General features: G+C 37.1%; 1 protein-coding gene across 4 annotated transcripts in view; it reads right to left on the bottom strand.

Annotated features, from left to right (window-relative positions):
- SKIC3 (SKI3 subunit of superkiller complex) overlaps positions 1 to 13,961 on the bottom strand; it is a 47,670-nt gene that overhangs the window by 11,545 nt on the left and 22,164 nt on the right. For all 4 annotated transcript variants that reach the window (XM_054002508.1, XM_054002510.1, XM_054002509.1 and 1 more), the window contains 15 exons: positions 13,137 to 13,281; positions 12,909 to 12,987; positions 12,732 to 12,793; positions 12,553 to 12,609; positions 11,418 to 11,486; positions 10,424 to 10,498; positions 9,717 to 9,858; positions 8,390 to 8,483; positions 7,722 to 7,799; positions 6,291 to 6,415; positions 4,493 to 4,616; positions 2,843 to 3,061; positions 1,967 to 2,039; positions 1,185 to 1,238; positions 967 to 1,078 (listed from right to left, as the gene is read on the bottom strand). In XM_054002508.1, coding sequence (XP_053858483.1) covers positions 967 to 1,078; positions 1,185 to 1,238; positions 1,967 to 2,039; positions 2,843 to 3,061; positions 4,493 to 4,616; positions 6,291 to 6,415; positions 7,722 to 7,799; positions 8,390 to 8,483; positions 9,717 to 9,858; positions 10,424 to 10,498; positions 11,418 to 11,486; positions 12,553 to 12,609; positions 12,732 to 12,793; positions 12,909 to 12,987; positions 13,137 to 13,281 — 1,508 coding nt within the window. The remainder of the gene's footprint in view (positions 1 to 966; positions 1,079 to 1,184; positions 1,239 to 1,966; positions 2,040 to 2,842; positions 3,062 to 4,492; positions 4,617 to 6,290; positions 6,416 to 7,721; positions 7,800 to 8,389; positions 8,484 to 9,716; positions 9,859 to 10,423; positions 10,499 to 11,417; positions 11,487 to 12,552; positions 12,610 to 12,731; positions 12,794 to 12,908; positions 12,988 to 13,136; positions 13,282 to 13,961) is intronic.

A 13,961-nucleotide genomic window follows, 5' to 3' on the forward strand; every position in this document is an offset into this window, starting at 1 on the left:
AATTTATTTTTAACTACACAGATTAATCTTAGCCTTCACTGAAGAGTTGTAACAAAACACAAAGTGGCAGACTCAGTCTGTTCTGCCCACCAGCATGAAAGTTACAGCAACAGGTGCCTACTTCCACTACCAGCTAACTCCTGTGTCAACTTCACCTTTAATTAGCCCTGTGAAGAATGCTTACTACTGTAAGAGCAATCTCTGTCCTGAATTGGACAGTGCTCAGTTAAAGGTTTTATTTATTTAAATTTTCATCCCTAAAATAATTAATTTTGCCAGCAAAATGAAACAAAGCTTGAAGATATAACAAAGCAAAATGTAAAGTATACTGCTTTTAAACAGCGGTCATATACTCCTATATCCTGTAGGAGAGCAATTGACGTTTTTAACTTGCAAGCCAGCCTTCTGCATCAGAGCAAAATGACTCTAGAAGCAGCAATGTTTTAGTATTTCACTATCAAGTACAAATTAGCAATTGAAAACTCCACCAGGCATGCACTTTCTATGATAAAGGAAGAAGACTATTTAGTAAGACAACCATAGAGTTCTCAATAGCTCATAATCCACACATTTTAACAGAACCTTTCTAAACAAAAATCTCAAGGTAGATGAATAATTCTCTTCTGTCTGGTGTTGCATACTGAGGGAACATGTTTTTCAATTCTGTCTAGCATACTAAATAATAATTATATCTTTTCCTGTTGAGAGATTAAGAAATTGCTCATAGTTTAGAACAAGCCTTAAAACTCAGTGATATTTTTCTTATTGTCTGGCTTAATTCCCATTCCACTAAATTTGGAACAAAACTGATAATTTCCACTCTAAGCATTTCCCCCAAAAGATACATGGATAACCCTAAACAACAAATCAACCCAACAAAAGCGAATTTTACTTTAATCTCGTAATTTTTGCTTCTGGTGGATGAAAAGACAAACAATCACTACTGTGTCTGAGAACAAGAGTAACCTGGACAGAGATGGATGGCCTTCTGAATATTTTTCAGAGGGTTGTTTTTCTTATCTTCTAACATGTGACATCCTGCTACCAACTGATTAACTGCAATATTCAGCAGGACTTCCTATAAAACAGAACATAAGAGTTACTTAACACTGTAAGTGATCAGACAGAATTATTTTTAGGACTGTTTATGGAATTACAAAATCTGCATTTTAAGAAAGGCAAACCTTTCCATGGTTTACATCAAGTGTATATGCGACACTTCCTGCCACAGCTCCTCCCTGTAAGATAAAGAAAACAAACAACTGATTTAATTACATGGCTAATTAATTTAATGCAAAATATAATGCCATAATATTTTTATCTTTGTTATTGACAAGTATGAAATTTGCACAATGAGGCAACGTCCTTGCTTACAGTATGATCCTTTTATAAAAAATTAGCAAGAGACATTCCAGACTAGAGTTTATCCATATGATTAGTTTCTAACTTTACCCTTATATTGAAAAGGGTTTGTTTTCAGGTGTTATTTCTGTTTATATAATTAGCATAAATTAAGACAAGGAGTATTTATTTGGAGGAAAGCTAATAATAAGCAGAAAATTGGCAAGAAAACGCTCGCTAATGTGAAAAGTGAAGATGACTACATTAACCAAATTAAACACAGATTAATCTTAATATATATATTTATTTACATAAACACATCTCTAGAAAACTAAAGAAAAGAAATTATACATAGTATAGCCTTTTATTGTTAGCATAATTCTAGCAGATCTTTCCTCTAAGTTTACTTCAAGAACCATTACCTCATGAAAGATGCAAATAACAGTATATAAATTCAGTATGTAGCTGTGCATTGCTTTGAATGTAAGCCTTAAATTTTCATATTAAATGGGGAAAGTCCACACACTGAAGTGTGGGTTTTTTTTTTTCAGTTAAGAAACAACACAGACTACTTGGAATGTAAACAGCACATGGGTATTACACTTTCTTTTGGCAATACACTTACTTTTGGCTTTCTGGATGCATACAGTGGAACTAGTCGAGACAGAAGAGACCAAAGGGCAGAGTTATCAGGGTAACTAGGGAAAGAAAAGGGTATTAGACTGTCTGGTTTAGATATGCACCTGGTCCTTCCAGGACTCAGTAGGCACTTGCTATAAATATCAAATAGAGCTTTTTCTATTAAGAATACAATGTAATGTATTAAAAGATATACATGGCTAAAAACAAACAACACAACATTGAAATTATACTGCTAGCTAAAGAAATAAAATGTACAGCATGTATATCAATATTCATTGGAAGAAAACAAACTTTTGGGCTACAGGTCTTGTCTTCATAGTATGAAGAACAATAAATTTTTGTTGTAGCTGGAGAAAAACAATTGCATGAAAATAGTTTCCGAAAACACTTGGAGAGACTATGAGGTGTGCCTTCCTGGAAGGCTCAGAATGCTAAGGCTAATCAAATCAAATTTAAACACAGACATTTAGCTAATGGAATGAACAGCTTCAAAGGCTGCTAAGTATTAAATAAAAACCCAAGGAACTTTTCTAGGCTGAAGGTTATGCTACACAGCATAACCTGAAAACTGCTTTCACAGAAGAGTAAACTAAGTGACCTATCAAAAAAGCTCCCAAAACAAAATCAGAAAACAGTGAATAAACTATGAAACTTCTGCTATTGATTTTTGATTTCCTAAATAAGAAAGCAAGCTTGTCAGCTAAAGGTACAACTTTAGGTGAGGACTTCATCTTTCAAAATGAATTTTTGTTAAATTTTTTTTTTAGAGTAATGATTCAAAGAAACAGGTTTGCTTACTTTTCAATGCAATCAAAGCAATACTTTTACAAGGCAATTTAAAGCAAGACAAACTATATACCTGTGTATTGCTTTGGAGACTTCCCTCTGGATTGCCACATTTCTACCTTGTAATGCATAAACAGCAGATGCAATAAGACACCTCTCATAAATCCCATCATTCCCTTTTTCAAGCTTCAGTAATTCTTTAAGGGCTGCTGTTGCCAGTGTTGCATCCTGCTTTACCAATCCCAGTGTGCACAAAGCCTTCAGACTTTCTGTACTAGGTTCCTTTAATGAGCTGTTGAATCAGAGAGAAAGAGACAACTATTTTGGAGCACAAACTAAGCTTACTGATAACATGAGAGTTCTTGTTACTTCTGAGTCCTCTTGCTCCTATGTATCAGGAAAGGTATACAGAATTAACACTCTCTGTGGGATCCTGGATCAAGCTAGATCTATATTCTTGAAGACCAAGTGACTACAGACACCTAATCAAGCTCTTAATAATTACTTTTGCCTTCAATAAAAGACAAGAATGTAAGCTTCTAATTCTATGGGTTTTTTTCAGTACCTAGTAAGAAAAAAATAAAAGCTTTTAATTAAACTTGAACAGCCAGCAAAATGACCCTTTGACAAGGAGGAAATGGTATTCTATCATACTAATTATCCAGACATACTCACGGTTAAAAATCTCTGTGCTAAGCTGGTTATGGGAAATGAAAAAAGAAGCTTCATGTTCAAGGTCCTACTTGGGCACTTAAAATCATCTAGCACAATCTCCAGTCAAGAGAGACATCTATTGCACCAGAATGTATAATTTTTGTTCCTACTAGTAAAATCCATCATGTCCATTTGTAGCACTGCTTCCAATTCAGAGCTAGACACATTCATTGTGATGTTTCTTTCCTAAGCCATTCACTACCCTTTTTTTTTAAACACAAACATATAACTTCATTAGAAACTCTCATTGTTCATGTTCATGACAAAAATAGAAGCCTGCACTGATTTCTAAAATGTAGGAAATACCAGTTTCCTAGCCAACTAACCATTAGAGTGTATTAGGTAATGGACCTTCGCTACATTAGTAACTTCAGGAGTCTGCTGGTAAAATGGGCGCTGCACTACCACTACTAGAGCTCTCTACTGACAGAGAGTTGCCCCTGGTGGGTGAGATAGTAACTCTTAACCTGGAGCTACTAAGGAGGCTAACAATGATGCACAGGCTATTAACCTCCACAGATCTGAAAAATAATAGGCATTCACCACTTAACTGCACAACTAATAGAGATCTGTTTCTTTTCATGGGAAAGCTACAGGATTTTCCTGGTCTACGTTGCTGGGAACACAATCATTTCTGAGATTTTTGACTACTTAAACTGAAATTATTTTCACTGGTCATTCAGAGTTTGTACAGCTAAAGAACAAAAACATTGCCTAGTACTTAGGACAACTACAAAGTAAAATTATCTTAAAAGATAAAGTTTCTAAAACTTCAAGGATGTTGGACATCCAAACTGCTCAGCCCTTCCACTCAATACTGCTTTAAGAATGTGAAAGAGACAGATCATAAAACAAAACCAGACATATCATATGAATAAGTACACTGCATCAATTTCCACTTTTATGCTGCAATACATAAAGAAAATATCCACCTGAGTTCCCACAAAAAAGAAATTTGAGGATTCAATAGTACAATAAAATACCACATTCTGATTATTCCTCCACTCACCATTTAAACAGCAGTGTCTTTGCAGCATCCACTTTGTTCAGTTTATATTCTATTATTGCCAAGGCAGTCAGGATATGTGCTTTATCTTTTTCCGACTCAGCAACAGACAAGGCTTTTTCATAGGCTGGTAAAAATTCAAAACTCAGAATTGAGGCAGAGAAAAAACACAACCTTTGTAAGGTCTTTAGGATAGCACGATATTAGAACAGAGAGACACTTTTAGGTTCAGGTTCACTGTGTCTTCCCACCTCAATTCATAAGCAGAAGACAAAAATAAGTTGACCAAGACTTCAGAAGTAACTATGTTTGGAAACACCAGATTTACTGTTTAGAGCCTGGGAGTCGTTTAACACATAGCAAGTAGAAACAGATATGCAAAGCAACATTGGGATATTCAGAAAAAGACTGCAAGAACATGGTATAAATACTTCCCTGTGATAGTTCATTTACAAAACAGTAGTTCAGATGGGCACACTCATTCCAAATACAATATAAAATTATTTAAAACACTGAGCTGACTGTTCCTTTGTGAGCACATACACTTCTACACTGATCATAGCATATATCTTTTTATGAAGTTGCACATTTCAGAAGTGTGGAACATGACGGTACAATTATATTTACAACTATAGCTTAAGTGCTTTGAACAACACATTAATCTTCTATGGCAGAATCATAGAATAATTAAGGTTGGAAAGGACCTCTGGAGATCAACCCCTCTGCCACAGTAGGGCCACCTAAAGAATGTGACACAGGGAATGTGTTGAATGTCTCCAGAGGGAAGAAACTCCACAACCTCACTGTGTAGCCTGCTCCAGAGCCATCCTCGATGTAAAGAAGTTCTTCCTCATGTTGAGGTGGAGCTTGTGTTTTAGATGATGTCCATTACACCTTGCCTGGTTGATGGGCACCACTGCAAAGTGGCTAGCACCGTCCTCTTGACACCTGCTTTTGAGACATTTATATTGATGACATCACCTCTCAATCTTCTCTTCTCTAGACTACAACTGATTCTTCCAGAAAAATAATTTAATTTGAGAACAAGGGAGGCCCAGAGAAAAACAGCTTAATGGACAAGAAACACACACTTGAAGAAATTTACTTTTCCTTACTACATTTGAGCGATACTAGGACCCTACTAACAGCCTAATGATTTTCACAGAATTATAGAATAGGCTGAGTTGGAAGGGACCCACCAACATCATGAAGTACAACTGTGCAGGACATTTGAAGAATCACACCATGTGCCTAGACCATTGTCCAAAAGCTTCTTGATCTGAAGACAACATTGGTGCTGTGATGACTTCCCTGAGGAGCCTGTTCCAGTACTCAACCACCCTCTGGGTGAAAAATCTTTTCCTTATATTCAACCTAAACCTCCCCTGACTCAGCTTCAGGCCATTTCCTAGAGTCCTGTAAATGGTTGTGGGAGTGAAGAGATCAGTACTTGCCCCTTCACTTCCGCGTGAGGATGAAGACCATAATGAGGTCTCCTCTCAGTCTCCTCCAGGCCAAACAAATCAAGTGACTTCAGCTGCTCCTTGTAAGGCTTCCCCTCCAGACCCTTCATCATCTCCACAGCCCTCTTCTGGATGTTCTTTAACAGCTTAATGTCTTTCTTTTATTGTGGTGCCCAAAACTGCACATGGTATTCAAGATATTGAAATAGTTGTGGCATTTATACTTACACATTAGGACTGAAAGAGCAAAATCCTGAATGTCAGCTAGGTTGGTTAGACAAACAAATTTTGTTAAGATTAACCTCAAGAGAAGTGCTCCATAAAGCTCTGAATTTTACCTTTGATACTTTCTTCTAAGAGTCCTTTCTTGAAGTAAGCTAAGGCTAGCCCCACAATGCCATCGAACTCTGTTAGCGGTATTGATGTGTAAACTTCAATGGCCTCATCACACCGACCAAGAGCACTGCGAAAAAAAACCCAGTCACTGGTAGGAAGGATACAGCAACAGCTGCCATAATTCAGACAAACTGTCCTTGAGGACCAGTGTCCTCTATTCCATACTAGTTTCAAGCAGACACCTAGAAAAGAGCAGTATTAGGACAACAATGTGCATTATTCCCCACCCTTTCCCTAGTATAGCAGTTACTCTGTCCAACTGTCTGTTGCATGAAGAACAATTGATAGGAAGAAGTCCTCCACATTGACACAACAGCTGTATATAAGGCAAATGACTTAATAGTTAACAGTACAGGGGGAGAAAACAGCAAAGAAGAAACATGCGAAAAGCAAATCAAGTTTTTTTTTTTTTGCAAAAAAGCAAATCATGCACGCACAGAAAGATTACAGCATTCTTGTTCTAAGACCACTGTGGAAAGAATAATACAGGATTGTGTTTATTAGAACTACTTATCAGTTACTAGAGATTTGATCTTGTGTAAGTTGCACACATGAAATAACACATATACAACTTGGATGTGAGATTTCAGGAGTCTGAAGAGCTGCTTCTAAAATCTAGCCTGAAGTTAATGAATTATCACTTTGTCACAGATTAGAAGTTTCAGTGTCATGTACAAGAATATATGAGGTTTCCCTAGAGAGCTAACAAATATTTAATTAGTAGACCTTGAGCTATCTCATATCAAAGAGAAATTTGAAAGTCTACATACTTATGTCCTGCATTCCCTCAGAACCAGAAGGCATCACAAAAGGAACTTAGAATTGTGAGGAGGACTACAGTAGAGGGGTACATCATCAGAAAGACCACACACACGTACACAACACCTCAACCTCACATGCTTCAGGTTATGAAAGTCAATACAAATTCAAAGGGTAGGTAGAAGGGCTTTGGAACAAACCTTGAAGCAGCAATTTTATTCAGACCAAGCCTATTACATAGCTCAAGGGTCAAGATTGTAAAAAAAAAAAAAAAAAATTCAAAAAAACCCCACAACTTATTGTGGAGACAATACAACAGCTACATTATATAGACTACATTAAGAAATGTTCCAAGCAAAGGATAAAGGAATCACTGATATGCTACAGTTTGTGAAGACATACAGCAATTTCTTCAAATATGATTTTTTTTAATTACATTACCAGTTTCTGGAGCAAATACGAAGTTCAGTCAAACCTGTCTACAGTTAGGAATAATGTTTAATAGATTATTTTTAGCAACCATCTTTCACCTTAAGCCTCACCATATTTTGTACCGCTGCATTCACTACCTCCAAAGCTGAAGTTAGGGGCTCAGAAAGTCAACAGACACTTACCATAGTGACCTGCCATAGTTTTGCATTGCTGTATTGTATTTCTCAGTATCCTCTGAGTTTTTCAGCAGTGAAGCTGCCCTAAAATTAACCACAATGAATGTTACTTATCATCTGACTACAAGATGCATATTTTGAGAACAATTTTCAGAGAAAATGGACAACTGTTTTATACAAAAGCTTTTCTATGCTAATTAAACATAAACAGAGCCTATTTTACTGTTTTAATGCATCAACAAACATGTTCACCAAATAATGTTTCATTTGCCATCTTCCCCTCTTTGAAAAGAAGAGAAAAGGAGAAAAAAAACCCAAAACAAACCCAAAGGTCAACCACATCCATTAATTAGAGTGGGATAGAGAATAAAGCTGAAACCAAGCTTGCCTTCTTCAATTTCATTTAAATCCCACACAGTGAATAAGTTAATGTAATGGTAAGACAAACAAGTCTTAGGACATCTTTACTTTTCCAGTTCTGTGTTCTGCCTTTCCAAATTTGGCATAGAAACATCTACACACCCACCCCTACAATACACACTTAGTTGAAATCTACTGTTGAACAGAGAAAGTAAAGTTTATCTAAGGAAAAGAAAAACCCTTAGGTTTTTCAGCTGGTGCATGGAAATGAAGTCAAGGAGCTTCTCTAAGCTTTCCAAGGGTGTACAGTTTACCTCTCATAGGCATAGGCTGCCTGCTGTTTTAGATGCAGATACTCATTCAAAAACCCAAACATAGTGAAAGCAGAAGCATCATCTGGATTTCTTTCTAGAAAATCAGAATTGACAATATAGGAAAACAAGATCAGTTAAGCTGTGAAAAAGCATTACAAAAACATTGCTACGTCAAAGCTACAGTACATGCACTGAACACTGTGCCAAATACTTCTTTCAGCTGCTCACAAGAATAATTTTGACAGGCTTGCAGGCAAATACAGAAGAGATAGATGACCCAAAACAGGACATCAGGTTGGCTCAAAAATGTTTAAAATATTATGATGTAACATTAATACATAATGCACTCAGTATATTTTAAGTTTTTCAGCAGGCAGATTTTTTTTTTAATGAAATGGGAAAGTATTCATCCTGCATTGACTCTATGAAAATACTAGTAGAATCTTACACTTCATTCTTAATACACTCTGAAACAATTCTGTACAATGTGCTATAGCACAACCCTGCTTGAGTAGGGAGATAAGACCAAATGACCATTATGGTCCCTTCCAAGATTAGTCATTTTGTCATTTTTTAATTAATTGCTAAGGCACAAATTTGTCAGCTGTCAACTCATCTCAGACTAGTAACTTTTCTCCCCAGACTAGGAAGGAAGGCTCTCCGGAGTCCCCTTAAGAACAAGGCACAAAGAAATACAGTCTCACATTCATCTCATTTACTGTGAGATGTATTTTCTAGCTCTCAAAAGTCAGCAACAGATTACTCAAATGATTTCTTTATGGGAATACTTGCAGACTAATGAAAATCTGCATTTGCTCTAACTGCTTTCCAGGCTAGACATATCCAATGGGGCGGATGGCTTGGAATCATGCACCAAAACAGAGTCCATCACCTGCTGAAAGTAAACAAAATCATATGCTTGAAAATATTGAGTTACACAACACACAGCAACAATCCTCTGACAAGCTTCACATCACAGAGACAGAGGATCTGGCTGTTATCTTCACTTATGCATACAGACACACGCAAAGGGAGTCTGAGTGCAAACACCCTATGAGAAGCATGACAAGGCGCTGGTCCCTATTTTCATTGGGCTTTAAAACAGCTAGAAGGAGTAAGCAGACAGAACCCACATCCATTTCATCATTGTGTGATAATGAAAATTGGCCACTGGTCTGCTTACCCTGTTTCAGTTAGTTTACAGCTAAAATGCCTCTCCCCACCTCAGCCAGATCTTTCTTGTCCAGAACTAGTACCTACTGTGTATTGATTCATTCTGAATGCATCTGTTAGGTGTGCAGGTTAGAGAGGTATTTAAATTACCTACCTGTGTATTTGCTCAAGACCACTTGGGCTGCTGGTATAGCATTCATTTGAACAATGTTGTACAGATACAGTACAGTGTTTCTGTTGGCTTTATCCTGCAGCGTTGAACATACCCAGTGGGCATAGCCTTTTGCTCCCTCAGCCTCAAGAAACAAACAGACACCCCCCAAAATAGGAATCATTAAACCTGCTCAAGATACAGCAAAATAATTGCAGATTATAAGAATATTAATTCTACATTTTAGGACAGAGTTTTGGCTAAAAATCTGCATCAGTATTAAGCAGAAGAATATACCAAACTGAATTACCCCACACATACTTTTAACTTGCCATCTAAGCAAAGCATATTCTTATGCTTTCATATAATGTGCTACATCATAGAACACAGGGTCCTGGCAGTATCCTTGCTCTCTCCAGAAATATTTTATGCCTTTGATCTCTGTCCAATTCTGTGGAATGTGGAGAATGTTTCTTCATGACTTAAAGAGATGATTTCTTGAACCCTTGGGACTAAAGAATTTTATAAAGTAACTGCCTGCTATACAGTACCAGTGTAAGTCAGCAACAACATGGAAGATAGACAATCTCATCTGAAACATGACTGTAGCAGTTTCACTACTCAAGACATGCCTAAAAAAATATATATCTCCTAAGTAGAGAGGCTGGATATACAGAAACTTCAGAGCAATACAACTGTTACGCACTTACATGCATACTGAGTTCAGTCGTGTGCCTGAAGAGATCCATGGTATCATAGCTGCCTACAGTCTCTGCAATAAGAGCCTAGAGAGAAGCAAGAGTTGCTATGGTCAGGTACTTTAAAAATTATGACACTAACAAAAACCTTAGCTCATACTATGTCAGGCATATCTTAAGTATTCAACATGAACACACTTTCTTCTCATAGTCTACAAGTAAGATTGGTTTTAAAAACAAAATGAACACAAGAGGAACACAAGCAGCCTACACTGTATCAGTAATTTAAACTCTTCGGCTGCTGCTCTGCACTCTTCAGAACAAAGACTCGCATGTATTAGAACAATTTATAACAACATCTGACAAGAGCTGAATTGCAGCATGTGTTGGCGCTAGTTCTTTCCTAGAATCCAGTTTTCAATTAGATATCATTAGCAGGTGAGCAGCATGGCATTATGAAATTCACCTATAATAATCATAAAAGTCAAAAGTATCTCAACTATTCACAGATGGCCTAGTTATCAGAAGGAGCACATCAACCGTCAGAGTCAGAGGAGGAAGATACTTCCCAGAAAATGAGAAGTGCTTTATCCCAGGTATGTTAGAAGCTTACATATTCTAACAGTGGCATTAGAAAGAGGGACCGAGATGAGAGTTGGGTGGTGCCATATAATGAACTAGTGGTATAGCTGAAGCTAAAATAACTATCACCTTATAAAGACAGTGCTTTGTTGACAGTTGTCTATAAAAAGCCTCAGAGTTCAGTGTTTGTTTTGTTAACAGTTTGTTAGAGAACTCACAATACCAGCTAGAAAAACATCATATGAGTGCGTCTGATGAACACAGTAGCTTCCATTGTATTACCACTATAGAAACAAGGGAAGTAGAAGCTCCCTTAACTTAAAAAACAATTTTTAGGAGCATGAATAAGTGCCAGTTATTAGGCTGAAGTTGAAGTTCTTTGACAACTGGTTTTTGTGTGCAGTTTCATGATTTTTCATCATACCTGTCCAATCCAACACAACAGGTAAGAAGGTTCCAGAGACTGGGCTACCTTGAAGGCTTCATGAGCTTGCTGTAGAAGCAAAGATAACACTGCTGTTGAACTGCCTGGCATGGTAACAGAGCACTTCTGAGTACACACAGGTATTAACATGCAGTAGTATTAGAAGAGACTTAATGGACTGAATTAGGTCACTACTAAAACCATCTTCTGTACCACACAGAACAATGCATTGCCCAGAGAAATAAACCAGTTTAGTCTTAAAGAAAATGAAACAAAAATTAGAAAACTTCACAATATCAAAGTTCCCCTCCCTTATAAATATGCTTCCTTCCTAGCTAGAGAATTCAGAAGCTAAATGAACCCTTGGAATAATTTAAAAATCTGACTGTTGGAGGATCCAGTTTTGAAAATTCACTTTTTTTGTAATACAAAATTTTCAAAAGGATAAAACTGATTATCACCCACAAGTCATCTCCCTATGGCCTATGCTTAAGAGTTCCTCCCTCAATTTGGCACAAGGGGAACCAAGTCTCAGCATTAGCAGTCTTAGCAGTAAGCAGTCTGTACTATCAAGTTATTTTTCTTAAAAATAATTATGATCATCACATTTCCAATCAACAAAATTTCCGTAATACCAACCAGCAAATAGGACAGGATGTACTTTAACTGCATGAGAGCTCCAGACTTCACTTAATATGTATTCTAATTTTTTTCCAGAGAAACTCTGAAGATTGGAGTGTTACAGTAAATCATACATCTGCTGATAGCAGAAAGTAGGTATCTATGGGAACTCAAACACTGGGAGTTCAGTCCATGGCCTACAACTAGAAGTTCTTGGCCAAACCTGGCATGCCCTGGTTTGACTAACTGCTTCTCTGTCCTTCCATTAAGTTTTCATTCCAGCTGTTCGAAAGCAACTTTGCCAATTCAGCAGAAGTTCACAATTCACTTAACCATAGCCCCCTGACCAAATTTTTAATTTATCTGTATTCGTCAAGTGCCAATCTAATTTCTTTTGAAGGATGTATATTTTTTGAATTTGAAAGGGACATTTGAAACTGACACTCCTATCCCCATATACACCCTTAAAAAAAACAGAAAGGAAAATTATATTTGAGGATGGGAAATAGATTACCTCTATGTTTCCAGTTGCCAGATACAAAACCCCCAAGTTGGTCCAGGCAACAACATTCTAAACATAAAAAATAAAATTAAAACCTATATATTACTACACTCCTCAGAAATAGCAGTGCACCTGGGGAAATGTCTTAAATGCCCACTTGAAACAGATGGCAGCTGTCTACAAGCACTTACAATTTGCTCAGCTTGAACAGATTTGATGAACGAATGTTGTGCAAGAGCATAATTCCCAATAGCTGGGGGGAGAAAGCAAAATGGAGACCTAAATGTAACTGAATTTCAAAACACCATTAGTCAAGCTTCCTTCTAATTTAGGATGTTAGAGATCTGGGGCTGTCACTGAAGACTTACCACTACAGGAAGCAACTACACCAAGTGCATTCCAATAAAGATGATTTTTGCTGTCAAGTCTCACTGCTTTTTTGAGACACTAGAAGAAAATGAAATGTGGATTATAATGATTAGGAGAGCAAAAATTGTGACTTTATGCACTTACTTATTCAGAGATGTATAGTATGAGAATATGCAGAGAAGCAAGAACACCAGTTTAAAGAATGTACCAGAAAATACAGGCAATACCTGCAAAGACTTCTCTAGCAGTTCACTGATCTCATTCATGTCAGTGCCAACTGGTGTGAGGTGCTCCGCTTGGCGATAATAATTTATTCCAAGATCACACCATATGCTAGGCAAAGATATCAGCTTTAAAGCTCTGCCATAACACCTACAGAAACATGAATCACAGAATCATTATTCCAAGTCTCTACACGAAGAGCAGAAAGCTGAAAAAGCATTCAAGAATGCTTAAAAACCTAAATGAAGTAAACATGCATAAATATAAACAAAACCAGACAAGAACTGAAAGCAAAAAAAAAAAAACCAACTAATACATTTTCATTCAGACACTTGTCTGAATCTGGTCTGAAGGCAATCGGTAGTGCTCACCACTTATGAAGCCACAGGTGTGGCATAAATGGTTATGTAGGTGCGCATCAAATCAAAGCTCTGTCAGTTACATTATGCATGGTTTTACTTAAAACAAACATCAGTCATTTTTACAGTTCATCAGGCTTCCCCTAGGAAGTACTTGACTTTACAGATCATGGCTGAGATTCACCAAGCAGATGCATATCCTGTCTTACAGATCCAGTTGAAAAAAGTTTAGAGGGAGTCACAGAACATCGAATTTCTGACATTTTTTTACAAGAAAAAGGCACAGACAGAAAGCTGAAAGTATTATCTTGGACTTCCATTGTCCTGGGAGAATTAGTCAGCAAATACTGCACCACTGCATTTAAACAGGTGTGATTTAAGGAATAGCAGGGAGAATGTAGTCACGTGCCTGGAGACAAAAAGGAGAGGAGTAGGTGCTGACAGTACTGTGGTAATACAGGACACATACCC

The sequence above is a fragment of the Vidua macroura genome, chromosome Z, assembly GCF_024509145.1.
Source record: "Vidua macroura isolate BioBank_ID:100142 chromosome Z, ASM2450914v1, whole genome shotgun sequence".
NCBI lineage: Eukaryota > Metazoa > Chordata > Aves > Passeriformes > Viduidae > Vidua > Vidua macroura.